This window comes from Octodon degus, unplaced genomic scaffold, assembly GCF_000260255.1.
Source record: "Octodon degus isolate 3935 unplaced genomic scaffold, OctDeg1.0 scaffold00214, whole genome shotgun sequence".
NCBI classification, from domain to species: domain Eukaryota; kingdom Metazoa; phylum Chordata; class Mammalia; order Rodentia; family Octodontidae; genus Octodon; species Octodon degus.
The window spans coordinates 3,224,413-3,243,092 of record NW_004524790.1 but is presented as its reverse complement, the minus strand read 5'-3'; the positions used below and the strand labels follow the sequence as shown (position 1 = coordinate 3,243,092).

Sequence of the window (18,680 nt, the reverse complement as noted above, 5' to 3'; positions counted from 1 at the left end):
TTGGTTGTTTCCAAGATTTGGCGATCAAAAATTGTACTTTTATAAACATAGGTGCATATATATCACTATGATATGAAGTTTTCAGTTCTTTTGCGAAAATTCTAAGGAGGGTGATAGCTAGATTGAATGGGATTTCCAGTCCTAGTTTTTTGAGGAGTCTCCAAATTGATCTTCATAATGGTTGCACCAGTCTACATTCCCACCAGCAGTAGGGAAGGGTTCCTTTTTCCCTGCAGCCTCTCCATTTGTTGTTGGTTGATTTCTCTCTGATAACCATTCTTTCTCGGGTGAAATGGTATCTCAGTGTTGTTTAATTTGCATTTCACAGATGGCTAGTGACGTGGATCATTTTTTCATGTATACATTTGCTACTTGTATTTCTTCCTCTGAGAACTGTATGTTTATTTCAGATGCCGATTTCTGGATTGGGTCTTTAAATTTTGAGGCCCTATTTTATTTAATTCTTTATAAATTCTAGATATAAGACCTTTGTCTGAGTGCTTATTAAGAGATTTTACAAATTTTTGGGTTGTCTTTTCCTTTTGTTGGCAATTTCTTTTGAAGAGCAAAAATTTCTCAATAAGAGGAGGTTCCATTTGCTAATTATTTCATGTATTTCTCATTTGATTCTGTGTTCATGAACTGTTTGCCTACTCTTATATCTTTAAGATTTCCACCTACTTTTTCTTCCAGGAGATTTAGTCTTTCTGTTTTAATCTTTACATCTTTAATGTATTTTGACTTTAGTTTAGTGCATGGTGATAGACCTAGGTCAAGTTTTATTTTTCAGAATGTAGAGTTAGTTTTTCAGCACCATTTGTTAAAGAGGCTATCTTTCTTCCAGCAAGCACGTTTGGCCATTTATCAAAGATAATGTGGCTGAATGTGTTTGTAGCTGCATTTGCATCTTCTAAACTATTCCACTGATCCTCAGGTGCATATTTTGCCTGTGCCATGGGGATTTTATCACAGTAGCTTCACAGTATAATTTCAAGTCAAGAATTGTAATTCCTCCTGCCTTGACTTTGTTGCATGGGATTGCTTTTGCTATTCTAGATTTTTTTCTGGTTATAGATAAATTTTAGGAATAATTTCTCTTGGTCTGTGAGGTATGTTGATGGTATTTTGATAGAGATCACATTAAATCTGTATAACAATTTTGGGAGTATGACTATCTTCACAATGTTGGTTCTTACTATCCAGGAGCAGGGAACTACTTTCCATTTTCTGAAATCCATTATGATCTCTTTTTTCAGAGTACTGTGTTTCTTTGCATAGATCTTTGACTTCTTCAGTTATATTAAGTCCTTAGTATTTCATTTTCTGAGTTGCTACTGTAAAAGGTATTGTTTCTCTTATTTCTCTGTGTGTGTATGTGTGTGTGTGTGTGTGTGTGTGTGTGTATTAGTTATTTTTCTCTCATTGGTTGGACAAATACTCAACACTAAAAATGAGGGAAGGAAAGGTTTTATTTAGCTCACAGTTATTGGAGGTTTCAAGACACTGCAGGGTATGCTTGGGCACTGCTCTGTCTAGGATGACCTTCTCCACATGCACGAGAAAGCACTGGCTAGCCATTTCAATGGTTCGCTCCTCTCTGACCCTGCTCCTTGGGCCTAATACTGGTCCTCTGGCCTCGCCCCTCAAGCCACTCATTGCTCCTCCATCCATGTCTGCCTCATAACTTACATGAGTCTTTAGGGGGAAAACTAGACACAAACCATAATATTCTACCCTTGGACCCCCAACATCTCATGTACATCCCTTTGTCCAAAAGGCATTTTAGTCCACCTCTAATAGTTGCCAAAATCTCAACAGTTTCAGCATTGCTGAAAATTCCAAGTCCCAAGTCTCCTTCAAAATTCAAGGAAAACTCTCAACTGTGAGCCCCTGTACAAATAAAAATTTAATGACATCCAACATTGAAAGGCACAAGATAAACATTGCCATTCCAAAAGGAAGACACAGAAAGATTCAAATCATCATAGATAAAACAAGTCCAAAATCTAGCCAGACAAATATTACATCCTATAGGCCCCTGTGGAACATCCAAAGCAATCTGTGGCAAATTGTGAACTCCATGTGGCTCCATCCTTATGGCACTTCTGGGGGTTGTAACTCCCACAGCTTCTCTCATAGGTTGCCTTTGCTCCCTCTTTGCAATTTCCCTTAGATGATCCATTTTCCTGGCTTTTTCAAATTTCTGGGGTTTCCACTGAATAGGCTTCTCACTCCCAGCTTCACACACTGCCCTATCAGGGGTACACTGCCCAGCTGCACAGGCCTTCTTCTGAAATCTAGATGAAAGCCTTCTTAATCTCAGAACTCCTGCATTCTGCATGCACCTAAAACCAATGCCACGTATAAAGCCAAGGTCTGCTGGCAGCTAAAGCAGTAGCCAGGCTTTCCTCTCTTGGCTGCAAGGCTCAAGTGCCTGGATCGCTAAGCACTCTGACACATTCTGAGAAACAAATTCTCTATGCAGGCACCTTTCTGAAACCTGGTGTGGCCGCTACCTCCATTCTTCAACCTTGTGTTGCCACTGCCTCTATTCTGGAGCATGGGGATCTGCAGATTTCTCCTCAAAGCAGTCACTCACTTTAGATTCTGAGGCTGCAAAGGGTGAGTACCTGCCTACTCTTGTGATGCCCTCAGGACATCCTTTTTTCTCTCCTGGTCCTCCTGGGCAGTGGAGATCTCAGCTCAATCTTTGCAGTCCATAGCCTTCTTGGTGCTTCCTTTCTGGCTAAAGTCATAACATTTTCAATCATACTGCTGCTCTCTTTTCTCTTCATTCTCAACATAAATCTTACTAAGAGCTCCAAACAATAACCATGCCACTGCCCCAGTGTTTGACTGTTTTGATATTTCCTTTGAAAGATTAATCAGTCCTCCATGTTTAATCTCAGTCTCAGGCAAAGTCTCTGGACATGGGCAAAATTCAAACTTTCTGCTATGTCAAAACACAAATAATCTGAAGTCATTTTCTTCTGTGCCTTCTATTGTGTGAGAGTAAAGATTATCAAAGTAGCTATTAATAATCTTCTGAATTTCCACTGAGTCTGTGGCAATTTCACCTTTTTCATGCCTTAGTGCTTGAAACTGAGTTTTTTCTTTTCTCCTTTTGATGAGGTTAGCTAGGGCCTTATCAATTTTATTTAATCTGAAAGAATGAGCTTTTTGATTTGTTAATGCTTTGTATTGTTTTCTTCATCTCTATTGCATTATTTTCTGGTCTACTCTTTATAATTTCCCCCCCTCTTTGGCCATTGTGTTTGGTTTGCTCTTTTCTAGATGATTGAGATACAGAATTAGGGTATTTATTTGTTCCCATTCTGTTTTCCTAATGTGTGAGTTCACAGCTATTAATTTCCCTCTAAGAAAATGTTGTATTGCATCCCATAAATTCCAATAAGTTGTGCTTGACGTTTCATTGAATTATAAACATTGTTTAAGTTGTTGTTTAATCTCACCTGTAACCCATTGGTTGCTGAGGTGGACATTGTTTAATTCCCATGTATTTATGGGGTTTGTGGTGTCTTTTTTCATTTATTTTCAGTTTCATTACACTGTGGTCAGATAATATGCATGGTATTATTTCTGTTTTCTTGCATAAACTTAAGCATATCCTATGGAATAGTATGTGATCTAGTTTAGAAAATGTGACATGTGCAGCTGGAAAAAAATGTTTATTCAGCTGTGGTTGGGTAGAGCACTCTGTACATATCTATTAAGTCCATTTTTTCCAAGTTCTGTTTCATTTCTGCTACTTGTTTCATAATTTTTCATTTGCTTGACCTATGTTTTGAGAAAGGTGGTGTTAATTCTCCTGTTAAGACAGTGATATTGGATATTAGACTTTTCATGTCCATTAAGATTTGTCTTATATAGCTGGGTGCTCCCGTGTTTGGTACATACATATTTATAAGTGTTACTTCTTCCTGTTAAAATTTTCTCCTAACCAGCATGTAGTGGCCTTCTTTATTTCTTTTAGTCACTCTTGGCTTGAAGTTGAGACTGTCTACAAACAAGATTGCTACCACTGCTTTTTCTGAGGTGCTGGGGCATGTATTATTTTTTTCAATCCTTTGACTTCCAGCCTATGAATTTCTTTATGAGTTAAGTGTGTATCTTTTATACGGATTATTGTTGGATTTTGCTTTCTAATCCACTGTGCCAATTTCTTTTAAGTGGTGAATTGAGTCCATTTACATTGATTTTTATAATAGAGATGTATTGACTTACGATTGACATATTATTTGCCTGCTGTTTGTGCCTTTTTCTCCTGTTTTTAATTTTGCTCTATTTGGTGGGTCCTTTCCATTCTCATTCATGGAGTTGTGGTAATTTTGATCCCTCTCTAGAATATCTTGTAGTAGTCTATGTAGAGTTTACTTTGTCATCATGAAATTCTTTAGTTGTTCTTTGTTATGGAAGTCTTAACTTCTCCATCAAACTTGAAGAGAGTTTTGCAGGGTAAAGCAGTCTGGGTTGGAATTTACAATCATCGAAGACATGAAGTACTCTGATCCATGCTCTTCTTGACTTGATGGGTTGTGAAGAGAAACCTTCCATTATTCTTATGGGTTTTTCCTTTAAATATGATCTGTTTCTTTTCTCTAGTGGTTTTTAGTATCTTATTCTTGTGCTGGATTTCTGCAATCTTGACTATTATACCTATGGACCTGTTTTTAGTTAGGTTGATATTTTTTGGAGTTCTATATGCTTCAGTTACCTGGATGTCACATTGTTCCCCCATATTTGGGAAGTTTCCTGCAATTACTTCTTCCCATATTCTTTTTAGGCCATTTGTATTGACTCCTTTCTCATTGATGTCTATTAGTCTCATATTTTTGATCTTTATATCATCTTGCAGATGTTGAATTATTTTTTCCTGCATCCTGTTTGTTTTGAAGAGATCTTTTCTCACCTTTTCACTAGCTGCAACAGCATCTTCAAGATCTGAAACTCTATCTTCACTTTCATTCAAATGGTTTCACAAGCTTGTGATTGAGATTTTAAATTCCTGTATATCTCTTTGAATCTGCTTCCTGCATTCTATTTCTTTCCTATATTGCTCATTCATTGAGTCCATCATTTTTCTCATTTTTTTCAGTCTTTTGATTCACTTAGTAATTCTTTCATTATGTTTCTTTTTTTTTTTTTTCCTTCGGAAGATATTTCTGATCTGATTTCCTCTATACCTTTCTGAAGTTTTTTCTTTACATCAGACGCTATTAATTCAGAGATTTCTGCTGTGTAATTTCCAATTTCTTTATGCTAGTGTCTCCTGCATTTGTACTGGGTGGGTTTGAGGCCTGAGAATGTATTTTGCTCCTTCTTCTTGTCTTTTTGAGTGGCACTGTCCTTTGATCTTTGGTGTAGAGCTTTGGTAAAGTTATAACCTTAGTACCTACCAAAATTTTCACTCAAGAGAGATTATATGGTGAATGCATTTATAGTTTTGTATTTACAGAAGTACAATTAGGAACACTAATAGTGGATATTAATATTTAGCAGTTGACAAACTTTTGTAATTAATGGGTTTGTATTTTAGAGCATAAGATCAAACATTATGTCTATGTAGCTAAGCAGATATTAAATGGGGAATTTTTATTTAAGTTAATTTCCATAAATTTTGTGTGATCACCTTCTCTTGATGTACTTTGGGTCTTGCAGGCAGACTAGTTCACCTGGTTACGTGTTGCCCCTCCGTAGATCAGGAGAGAAAGAGAGAGGATGCTGTCATAGATGTGAGTCTAGCAAAGTATCTCAACTTTCTGAATATGGATCTACCCACTTTGAACTCGAATAGATGTGCCTGGCTTGGGTCTATCTGCTGTGCTCCATTTCTTTCTGTTGCAGCTCATGGAAGTGAACCCACTTTGCCCCTGTGGCAAGATGTTCAGCTCCTGGACTAACTGGATGTTTCTGGCCCCTAGCCTCTCTGCAGGAACTTCAGCTGCAGAGTTTCACACCAAGCCTGACTGATGGAGGAGGTTCCTGTGATGGTCTCACATGCAGTCCAATCCTGGGCTTGGATCTGGTTGGCTTGGTGGAGTGGCAGCTCTCACACACACTTTGGGCCTGTGCTGGGTCTAGAGGGGTCAGCTGGGTATGGAGTGGAAGGTCTCACACACATGCGAGGTCTCGGCTGGGTCTGGAGGGGACCCCAATTTCTTCTATGCTAGTGTCTCCTGCATTTGTTCTGGGTGGAATCAGGGCATGAGAATGCATTTTGTTCTTTCTCTTTGTCATTTTGTATACTGCTATCCCCTGACCTTTGGTGTAGAGCTTTGGTGCCGTTATTGCCTTAGCATCTACTGATATTCTTATCCAAAAGAGATTATGTGGTTAATACAGTTGAAGCTTTGCATTTACAGAACTACAATTAGGAACACTAATAATGGGTAGTACTATTTAGAAGTTATCATACTTTTGTAACTAATGGGTTTGTATTTTAGACCATAACAGCACACCTTATGTCTGTGTAGCTAAGCAGATATTAAATTGGAAAGTTGTATTTAAATTAATTCTCTTAAGTTCTGTCTGATCACCTCCCCTTGATGTACATGGGGTCCTCCAGGCAGACTAGTTCACGCTAGTTACCTGTTGCACTCTCTCTGTCAAGAGGGAAAGAGAGAGAGGATGCTCTTATAGATCAAGGTTTAGTAAAATGTCTCAGCTTACTAGGACTAGATATACCAAATTCAAACTCATCCAGCTATGCCTGGCTTGGGTCTGGCTGTTGTGCTCTGCTTCTTCCTGCTTCAGCACGGTGGGCCTGGGCTGTTTCTGGAAAGGGATCTGGCAAGTGGGTACAGAAGGTTTCACACATATGCAGGGCCTGAGCTCTTGTTGGAAAAGCATCCGGTGAGTGCATGACCAGAGGGTCCTACACACAGCCTGGGCCTGGGCTATGGGTGTAAAGGGGTTCTGGGGAGTAGCCGAGCAAGCAGAAGGTCCCCCCACACACACACCACTCCTGGGCTCTGGCTGGAAAAGGAAAACAGTATTATTAAGTGCCCACCATTTGCATTTTTAAACCAATTTAGGTTTCAAAGAAAAGGACCCAGAGTGTTCTAGTTTTCCAATTCCTAGCACTTTCCTTGACCAAAGAGGGTTTTCCAGGAGAGACAAATGCATGTATTTGATGTAAGCATGCTTCTAATACTATGTAGCCCTCATCACTAAGGTTCTATCACCACCACCCTTGAATTTGGTCATGACTGTAGGTTGCAGCCTATGTGATGAATTATAGCTCATGCCATACAGCTGCAGTAATCATGTACACAGAGAAGAAGGGATCTTCTCACTGATATCGTCCACACTTTGAGAGGATTTCAAATGCCCTTTACAAAAGCAATAGGATCAAATCTTAAGAGGTAAAGCAGGGCCAGTGAGATAGCTCAGTGCACTAAGCACCTGCTTGGCAAGTGCAGGGACCATCGTTCAAACACCAGCACCACAAACCAAAAAGGCCCCACCCCATGGTGTGCTGTGCCAGCCACAGAGACCAGGCATGGTTTGCCATGTCTCTAATCCCAGAGCTTGAGAGCCTGAAATTAGGAGGAACAGTATGAGTCTGAGCTGTATAGTGAGACCTTGTACATTAAAATACATTAAGAAAAAGAGTTAAAGCATTAGTGATAAGTATACATCCTAAATTATGTGTGCTTTTATATATATTTAAATGAAGAAATCCTGAAATTCTGTAGTTTATTATACTTATGTTTTTTAGAGACAGGGTTTTGCATTTTAGTTCAAGTTGGTCTTGAGTTTACTTTGGAGCTAAGGCTGCCCTCAAACTTGTGGCAATCCTGCTGCCTCCACTTCTTGAGGGCTGGGATTTCAGGGATATGACACAATGTCCAGCAATTGCCTCAGTTTCTTTTTTAATACATTTAGTGCAGGGTCTCACTATGCAGCTCTGACTCATAGTGATCCTTCTGTTTTCAGCCTCCCCAGCTCTGGGGCTATAGACACCCGACACCAAGCCTGGACTCCATTGCTGGCTCAGTGACCCTGGGTCGGGGCCAGCAAGTCAGGCTGCACTGGGGATCAAACCCCCATCCTTGTACTTACCTAATTAGGTGTTTAGTCCCCTGAGCTATCTTACCGACCCTTGAGTGCTTCATTTGAAATGCTCATTACAAGTTAAAAATGAAGAAATTGAACACAAAGAAAACAGCACATGGAGAGAAAACATTCTCTCAGGCTTTCACAGAGAGCAAATTGGCCAAGCAATGGCCATGAATCATAGACATGGCAGACACTGACAAAAGATCTACAATCTGAGGTACAGGGTTTCAGGATAAATCCTGAGGGGATTTGACTGACCTTATGAGATCGAAAAGCTACAATTCTTGTTACATAGGTCTTGCTTTATTGTGGTCTTAACCATCCAGCAGAAAAGTATAAAAACAAAATACAAGAAGTAAAGCCATGGTGTTATGTTGAGCTGTAGGGGACTCAGGTCAACAATTTCTGACATTACCAGTCAAGTGGAAGACCCAATATTATTATGAACTACTGGACTATTTTGCAATATTTTGCTGAGTTCACACACCTATAATATGTAAATGATGGAACTAAACAAAAAAGGGGATATAGATGAATACCCATTTTGTATCTGTGTATTCAAAATGGTTAGGATAGATATATAGCTACATTCTTTTAATTCAAGGAATAGAGGGATTTGTTCTAATAGTGTTTGTAAATAGGAAATCATTTCTGCTTCTTGTACAACAAACAATCACTAAGAAGGCAGTATGCAATGTGTTAATTATTGGAGCTGTCCTACCAATTTGATTTGAAACTGTCTCTTTGCTATTTGTTTCTCAATAAAATTATGGAAAAATAATTTTCGTTTCTCACACAAGAGAAACAATATGCTATCTTAAAAAAAGGAAAGTAGCAGATAGGAGGGAATATGATAGGAATTCTTAAGTAATTAAAAGCCATACATAAAGAAACGAAAATTACAGTTGATTCTGTGAGAAAATAATTTAAAAATCAAAATGTAGTAGAGCATATAGAAACAGAAAAATGGACAATAGGATCCTGGAAACAATAGAAATAGGAAACAATAGGATCCTGTGGCTGAGAAATGGATCATGGGTGCAGATACATACTAATTTTTTATACAAATACACTACAAATAGTTCAATAGCAATATGTGTGGAAGTTAAAAATAAAAATTCACTGGGAAATTTGTCAGCAAAAGTCCTAAAGAAAATATACAATTGCCATACTAAAAGGACTAATAAATTTAAGTGTATAGCTTACTATTTTCTCACAATTTTTATAATAAAAGCACCAACAGTGAAATTTGTAAACACTCAAGAATCTAATACTTGTGGCTGATACCAAGTTTAAGAGCAGGCTTAATGATTGTGTTGCCACAGCTAAGGATTCCATCACAGGGAACTAAGTGGACAGACCACATTTTTGTTGAACTAAACTTACATATTCTATATATGTCATGACACATGTATCTCACAAAATGTATAATATGACCATATTCAGTGTATGAAATATAATTAACATATTAGTTTCTGGGAATAGAGTATTTGTATCAATATATGAAAAAATACATAATAAATCTGAACCCATTTCCATGACTTAAAATAATAACAAAATTGACAAAATAATTAAAACCAGGAGGAAAGTGTCAAATATTAAAAATGACATTTATAAAATGTCATTAATCTTAAAACAAAGTTCATATTCTGTGGCTCAGTTTCCAAAGCAGGAATAGGACCAGAATTTCCCAAGGCAGCTCTACCAGATAGCTTACCATGAATTTGAGACCAACTACACAGAAAATTCTTTCCAATGCAATAGGTTCAGGAAAACGCATAAAACAGAATATTTTGAAAAGGAAGAAATAGAACTGATTTACTCTTCCAGTGACTTGGGTGTATATTTTTTTTAAAACTGCATAAACGAATACATTTACATTTGGATATAGTGGTAAATGAATGCAAGTGATCAATGTAAGACATAGTCTATCACTACAGCTCAGTTATAAACAATTTATAAATAAAGCTTTAAAAAATTGGCATTGACTACATCTTAAAGGATTAGATACCTCTGTGTCAGTCAAGGTTTTACTAGAGATACATATAAAACACAAGATGTACAAATGTATAAGAAATTCCAAGATTGGTTGCAACAGTTAGCTACAGAATCCTAAGAGGAAGGGTTCAGAGGGCACCTGCATACTGGAGACTGAAGGATACAGTTCAAGGTCCAGAGGCTGCTGCAGTGTTCCATGCAAGTCCATATCAGGAGGCTGATGGATCTACAATGGAAGGTTGATGAATCTACACCAGAAGGCTGAAGGATCCAAAGCAGAAGCCAAGTATCTGTGCTAGAGCCAGAAGATGACGTCCAAATTGCTGGTGAAGACTGGAGCTCCTCCGAGGAAGAATGGGACCTTCCATCCTTCCTCATTCTCCTTTGATGCGTCACTCTAGGTTGTGGCCTGCACACCCTAGGGTGTGAAATTGCTGAGCCAATTTAGTTACACTCTTAGCTTCTCAAGTTGATACAATCAATCAACCACTAAAACCTACTAACAAATCCTATAAGGATTTTGAAGGATACCATCACTGAACTAAGAAAAAATGTCTGGCATGCTGTGGAGGAATGGCTGTTGGTCTCTGGTGGGGTGCATGCCTCGGCTGTCCTGAGGCTCCAGTGCTCTGCAGAAGATGTCAGGTAAGGAGGAAGCCATGGCTTCCTGAGTCACCTGAACATGAACATTAAAGCTGAAAATATGGCCACGATTTGCAGGCACAAAGCATGTGTCCTTGGCCATTGCTCCAGCCTCCAGGCCAGGTCTGAGGCAAAGAACAACTCTTGAGGCACTGGTAAAAAGCCAGTGAACAGCTGTAGTACAGAGTGTCTCTGAAAATGGAAGGAACAGCTTCAGTGACTGGAAACATTCTTACTAAAATGCTATAGAAATAGCTGCAAAACGTGCCTGTGTGTGTGTGTGTGTGTGTGTGTGTGTGTGTATGTTTGTGTGTGCATGTGCATGGGTGTGTGCCACAAATGGAGCTGGAGCATGAACCTGAACTGGTAAAGGAGAAAATTCTTTCTCCTTAACCCATTTTGGTTGATACTTCATCTCCAAGCTGAATGGAGATCTCTGCATGTGCCCCAGCCAAAGAAGATCTGTGTCAGGCTTTCTCTGAAGTATTCTGTCTGTGAATATGGTTGTAGAAGATGAAGCAGATCACAACCTCTGCAGTGAATATGTGAAAGAAGTCTATGCTTCTGTCAGACAACTTGAGGAAGAGTGGTCAGTCAGACCAGAAAACCTCCCTGGATACTTGAAAGCCATTCTAATTAACTGTCCATTACAGATTTAGAAGAAATTTCAATTGCTGCAGGAGACCTTGCCAATGACTGTTTCCATTATTGAACTGTTTATACAGATTAATTTTGTGCCCGGGAAAAATGCTACTGCTGCTCAGAGTCACTACCATGTTCATTGCAAGCCAATAGGGAGAAACAGATCCTCCAGAAATCAGCGACTTTGCTTACATGAGTAACAATAGTTACACCACACGCCAGATCAGACAAATGGAAATGAGGATTCTAAGAATTTTAAACTTTGGTCTAGGTCACTTGATCCTCCTGGAATTTCTTTGCAGAGCATGTAAGATTGGAGAAGTTGTTGAGCATTATGCTTTGGACAAATATCTCATGGAATTCTCCATGTTAGACTGTGAAATGATGCAGTTTCCTCTTTAACTTGTAGCAGGAGCTTCTTGCTTAGCGCTGAAAACTCTTGAGATTGATAAATGAACTCCAACTCTGAAGCACTGTCTTAGTACCCTGAAAAGTCTCTTCTTCTTGTAATTCAGCATCTGAGTGAATACATAGTCATGGTGAATCGTGGGTTTCCAAAGCACATGACTATCAAGAACAATTATGCTACACTGAAGCATGTTAAGATCAGCACACTAGCACAGCTAAATTGTGTATTAGGTAAAGACTTGGCTGTGGCAAAGGTGTAACTTGTAATCCTTAGTAATCTATCTGCAAATAAAATTGGCACTATGTGCCACTCATACATTCTAAAACAAAGGGAAATAGGTTGTTGAATAAAGCATGCTCATGAGGAAAGATCAGTGATGAGATGATGGCAGTACTTAGCATTTGACTTGCTGATTTAAACCATTGTCTTAAAATTTTAATTTTTCTCTTTTTCTTGTACAAAATACAAACTTTTGTGAAGGGGGTATAGTTACTTTACTTAACAGTAGGTACTAGTGTATACATGCATTCTTCTATAACTTAGCAAATACTTTGGCTCTTCAATAAAAGCCAACTAGCTGATTAAATTAATACCAAGGGTATCACATTTCAATGGCTTTATTTAAATGAATATGTCTGTTAATGCTTTGCGAAGTTAGAAACATTTTAATGAATAGGAAAGCTCAATGAGAAAAAATAGCATTCTTTAATATAAGGAATTGGGCAGTATTAATTGGGAGGTACTTTCTAAATAACATTCTTTCATCTGGTGTCCATAGAAACAAAAACATGCCAGGTATACATAGTGGTGAATGTCTGTAATCAGTTCTTCAAGGAATTTAAAATAATTGAAAGTTGGATCCAGTCTATGAAATATAGTGACTTAATTATATCCTGATTCAAAATAAATAAAATAAAATAAAATAAAATAAAATAAAAAAGAATTGAAAATTTAGCTCAGGGAAAGGTCCTTAATTAAAACTTCAGTATTTCAAAAATCAAAATGAAATACAAAAAGGGAGGAAAAATGTGCTCTATAAATCCAATGATGTTCTTGATGTGTCTCTAAATAAGAAAAGAAGAAGGAACTTGAGCTGACTTTTTTTTGTTCTTTTGGCTAGCACAGCCTGCTCTAAGGGTGGGGCTGGCACTGCATATGGTGCCAGAGATCCAAACTTGGTCCCCTGCACCTGCCTATGCTTGCCTAAGCAGGAGCTTTAGACACTGAGCTATCTCGCTGGCCCTTGAACTGACAATTTGAACTTTTCAGTAGATATGGAGCAGTGTGTGAAGTGTCCAGATCATCAATATGCTAGCATTCAAAGAAATCGCTGTCTTCAAAAATCTGTGACTTCTCTGGCTTATGAAGATCCTCTGGGAAAAGCTCTGGCTGGCATCGCCCTGAGTCTCACAGTCCTCACAACTGCTGTTCTTGGGCTGTTTGTGAAGCACCGAGACACTCCCATCGTCAAGGCCAACAACAGAGCTCTCAGCTACACCCTGCTCATCTCCCTCACCTGCTGTTTCCTCTGCTCCTTGCTCTTCATTGGCCATCCCAGCACAGCCACCTGCATTCTGCAGCAGACCACGTTTGGAGTTGTGTTCACTGTGGCTGTTTCCACTGTCTTGGCCAAAACCATTACTGTGGTGCTGGCCTTTAAAGTTACCGCTCCAGGCAGAAGGATGAGGCAGTTGCTGGTGTCTGGGGCACCAAACTACATCATCCCCATCTGTACCCTGATCCAACTCACTCTCTGTGAAGTCTGGATGGGGACAAATCCACCCTATATTGACACAGATGCTCACTCTGAGTATGGCCACATCATCATCGTGTGCAACAAGGGCTCCCTCACTGCCTTCTACTGTGTCCTGGGATACCTGGGCTCCCTGGCCCTGGTGAGCTTCACTGTGGCTTTCCTGGCCAGGAACCTTCCTGACACCTTCAATGAATCCAAGTTCCTGACCTTCAGCATGCTGGTGTTCTGCAGCGTGTGGGTCACCTTCCTGCCCATGTACCACAGCAGCAAGGGGAAGGTCATGGTGGCCATGGAGGTCTTCTCCATCTTGGCCTCCAGTGCAGGGCTGCTGGGCTGCATCTTTGCCCCTAAGTGCTTCATTATTTTGTTAAGTCCAGAGATGAAGTCTCTGCATAGGTTCAGGAATAAAACACGTTCTGTAGGAAATAAACCTTCAGTGAAAAATGTGTGTTTCTAATATGCATGAAGGGTCCAAAGCAAAGCTACATCGTTTTCCATTGTGACATCAGATTATCACATAATAAATAACTACTCAATGAATAACTATTCTTTTTTCTCTGATCTTTTGTTAAAATATCTTTTATTGGATAGAGAGAGAGAGAGAGAGAGAGAGAGAGAGAGAGAGAGAGACAGAGACAGAGACAGAGACACAGAGACAAAGAGAGAGAGCATTCACCATAAAGAATTTGTTCCTGTACATGATATAGCAATGTTACTTCGTTTTATTCCTTACCATCCCTTCTACACCTGTTCCCTTATTATTTACAAAATCTTTGCTTTTTACTCTTTTGTCTCATTGCCTTTTTCTTCTTTCCCCAATTCTTTTCCACAACTCCCCTTTCCTTTTGAATAAATTATTCCCATTTTACAACATCTATTGTACATTTTGTTTTGTAATTAATTTTATTGATAAAGAAATAACAATGAGGCAGTTTTAGAGCAAGTTGTAGGACAGTTATAATAATTAATACATTGCATATTCTTGTCTTTGCAGTAGTTATTCATAGTATAAGATGGAGACATGATATCTTGTCTAAACACTATTAGTACAAATCTTTGTTCTCATTGAACTAAGAGAAAGTAGCTGTGTATCCTAACTCATATATATATATATATTTTTTTTTCTGTTTCTCACTCCAGATAGAAAATGCATATTTCCACATTGTCAGACCTGACCTGAGAATGTTGTGAGAGAGACCTGACAGCCCACATCTCTCCTCTTGACAACAATGGCTAATAACTGTTTAACAAGTAGTACAGTTTGTAAAGACATGGAGGACTGGGACTGAAGTTGCCTTGACACCAGTTTTATCTATACACCTATGCTACTTGTGCAAATTTGACTTCAACCATTACACCCAGATTATTTGGGAACCCTAGAAATCCTGAACTTTATCCAAAATTTATATATCCTCAGTTTCCTCTCTAGATAACCTCTGGCATCATGCCAATGTTGGCCTGCTGCAGGTAGATGAATAAAATCTGAGCTTTCCCATCCCGGTTCTCCCAGTGTTGCCTCAAACCTCCATTTACCCAACACACATATGTGTCCAATTTATTTCATTTACGAGTATGGTCTCAAAGTGCATACATTTGCAAAGAAATGCCTCAACTTTATCATTCTTTAAGGTAGAGTTAGTACTCCAGTATAACAAAGAAATTCATCCATTGATGGCATTTGGCCTATTCCCAACCATTATTTAAAACAAAATGTGCTGCTTTAAGCTTCATTGTACATGTATAACTGCATGATGCTTTTAATTCTTTTAAGAAGATATCTAGAAGGGGACTAATAGTCACTGGGTCAAATGTGACTATTAGATTTAGTTTGCTGAAGAAACTCCATAATAATTTCTACAGTGATGCACCAGTCCACATACCCACCAACTATAGAGAAGGGTTCCCTTTGTCCACATACCTTCATGCAGTTGTTAGTGGTTGATTTCTTTCTTTCTTTCTTTTTTTTTTTTTTGCGGAACCAGGGATTGAATTCAGGCCCTTACTCTTGCCAGAGAAGCACTTATTCCAATGAGCCATCTCCCCAGCCTTGATTTCTTGATAGTAGCTCTTTTTTTTTCTGTGGATCATGTTGGAAACAGACATTTTAATTTGCATCTCTGGAATGACCAGTGATGTTGAATATTTTCCCACATATTTATTTGCCATTTCTAATTCCTCATCTGAGAAACATGTATTTATGTCAGGTGCCCAATTAAGGATTGTGTCTTTAAAGTTGAAGTTTAAAATTTCCTTGAAGTTTGTTTGTATTAGTTTTGTTAGAAAGAGATGGCAAAAAAAGATTTAACAGTTTAAATTGTCTCTTTGCTGTGCTTCTGATGTCTATTTTAGATTAATCTTTTTGAAAAGATAATATCCCACTTGTAGATTCTCTGTACTATTTCCTTTTTGATTTTTTAATAAAGGTTTTTATCCTACACCACTGTCTTCAAGAATTGTGCCTATTGTAACTTCCATAAGATGTAATGTCTCTCTTTTATGTTTAGATTTCTGATCCATTTTTATTTTAGTTTGGTTCATGGTGATAGATATGGGTCTAGTTCTAATCTTCAGCTGTAAAAGTCTATTTTTCTAGCAGCATTAAATCAAGAGACTGTATTACATTTAGTGAATGTGTTTGTCTCCTTTGGCAAAGAAAAATCAAATGGGTCTGTGTGGAGTTTTCTCTTTTTTTCTTTTCTTTTCTCTTTCTTTCTTTCTTTCTTTCTTTCTTTCTTTCTTTCTTTCTTTCTTTCTTTCTTCTTTCTTTCTTTCTTCTTTCTTTCTTTTTCTTTTTCTTTCATTCTTTCTCATTCCTTGTGTATCTTTTAATCTGATCCAATTGATCATTAGGTCTGTTTTTGACCAGTACCACACAGTTTTCTTAGTGGCTTTGTAGTGTAATTTCAAGTGGGGATTGTCTTGCCTCCTGTCTTGTCTTTGTTGCCCACAATTGCTTTACTATTCTGGATATTTTCTCCTTCCAAATGAATTTAAGGAATGTTTTCTCTAGTTCCATGAGATATGCTAATGATATTTATATTGATACTACATTATGGCTGTACAATAATATTGAGAATACAGTCATTTTCAATATATTTTTTCCTCCTAAGAATAGAGGATATCTTTCCTTCTCTGAAACTACCTTGCTCTCCTTTTTATGCATTATTACACATTTTATTGTAGCTATCTATCACAACTTATTTAGATTAATACCTAGATTTTTATTTTGTATTTATTTCATTTATTTGTTTTTTTCCCATAATTTTATTGAAAAACAAATAGCAATGAGACAGTTTCAAACCAAATTGGTAGGACAGTTTCAATAATGAACACATTGTATACATTCATCCTAGTGGTTAATTGCTGTACAAGATGCGGACATGATATTTATTTTATTTTATTTTTCAAAATAGTTTTACTGAGAAACAAAAAACAATGAAACAGTTTAAAAATCAATTAGTAGGATAGTTTTAATAATTAATAAATTGCATATTGTTGTCAACTAATTTTTTCCATAATTTTATTGAGAAACAGGTAGCAATGACAGTTTCAAACCAAATTGGTAGGACAGTTTCAATAATTAACATATTGCCCACATTCTTCCGAGTGGTTAATTGCTGTACAACATGCAGACATGATATCCTATTTACAAACACTATTAGAAAAATCTCTCTATTCATTAAGAGAATGTAACTATATATCTATCCTAACAATTTTGAATACACAGATACGAAATGGACATTCATCTGTATCTCCTTTTTTTTTTGTTTAGTTCCATTATTTCAATATTATAGATGTGTTAACTCAGCAAAATATTCTAAAAGAGTCCAGTAGTCCATAATACTATTGGGTCTTTTGCTTCACTGGCAATGTCAGAAATTGTTGACCTGACTCCCATACAGCTCAACATAACATGATGGCTTTACTTCTTATACTTTGTTTTTATAATTTTCTGCTGGATGGTTAAGGCCAAGGTAAAGCAAGACCTATGCGACAAGAGATGTAGCTTTTGGGTCTGATAAGGTCAGTGAAACCCACTCAGAATTTATCCTGAGATCCTGTACCTCAGATTGTACATCCATTTTCAATGTCAACCATGTGGATAAGTCACGGCCATTTCTTGGCCAGTGTGCTCTCTGTGAAAGCCTGAGAGAATGTTTTCTCTGCATATAACTCTCCTTAGGCACTCTACATCATCGATCGCTTTCCTCTTTGGCGCCATAATCTCCTTGATCAGAAAATTTGGGAAACTACCTAGTTACGTGACGTTACAGTACAAGTTCTCATGTGTCCTGAGTCTTAATTGAACTTGGAAGGCTAGGGCCAAAATGTTGGCTTTCCTTGCGGCCCTCCTTTTTCTCTAATTTTGGTCTGCAAACTTAGGTTGTTAACCATCCAGAAGACAAGCTTATTGTTATTACCATACAACTTAGGCTGTTAAGCATAACAATACTATCTGTCTGAATATCAAACATTTTAGGCATAACATAGAACAGATATTTTTCATCAAATATTGATATGTTGAAATTTAAGTACCTACAGAATATGATGAAAAACATTTAAAAATTACAATATATTTTAAAAATAGGCATGACGAATTATATAATACTTATGTTTACACATAAGTCCAAAAATCTAACCATATACAACCTTAAAGCAGGACAGTCCCACAACATTCCTTTCCCTGTCTCTTGCCTTCATTCACCACCCCCTTCTTTTTGAACATTTATCTACCTGAGAGACAGCACAGCAGCAACTGGCATGTCATAACAAGCACCCCCTATTCAGAAGACCAAAAAGACAGGCACCCCAAGCATGAACCTACTATTACAAATTGCCATTTGCAGTTCAGTTGCTTAGTTCACAGGTGTCAGTATATATAGTAAGTCAGGGTGAGAATCTTTCAAATTAACTGCTACATTCAAAACTTTTCTGGAGATTCTCAGGATCAAAGCCTAGCCAATCTTCTACATATAACTGTATGACTTGTCATGGTCATGTTTCCTAGCTCTTCTCCTTTCCCTCTCTTAACTAGTTAGTCCTCAAGTTCTTGCTTTCCTTTTACTTGTATTATACCTTTGTGTTTGTATTCCTACTTTTCAGTTCTTATACTAGGGAAATTAAATGATATTTACACATGTGTGTCTGGTT

The 18,680-nt window shown here is 37.8% G+C and overlaps 1 protein-coding gene and 1 pseudogene across 1 annotated transcript in view; both read left to right on the top strand.

The window, feature by feature from the left end:
* Nucleotides 1-13,986, top strand: part of LOC101585022 (vomeronasal type-2 receptor 116-like) — a 41,847-nt gene extending 27,861 nt beyond the window's left edge. Inside the window, 1 exon segment of the mRNA XM_012517787.1 lies at nucleotides 13,046-13,986. Coding sequence (XP_012373241.1) covers nucleotides 13,046-13,986 — 941 coding nt within the window.
* Nucleotides 11,059-12,032, top strand: LOC105744049 (annotated as a pseudogene).
* Nucleotides 13,987-18,680: the final 4,694 nt, after the last annotated feature.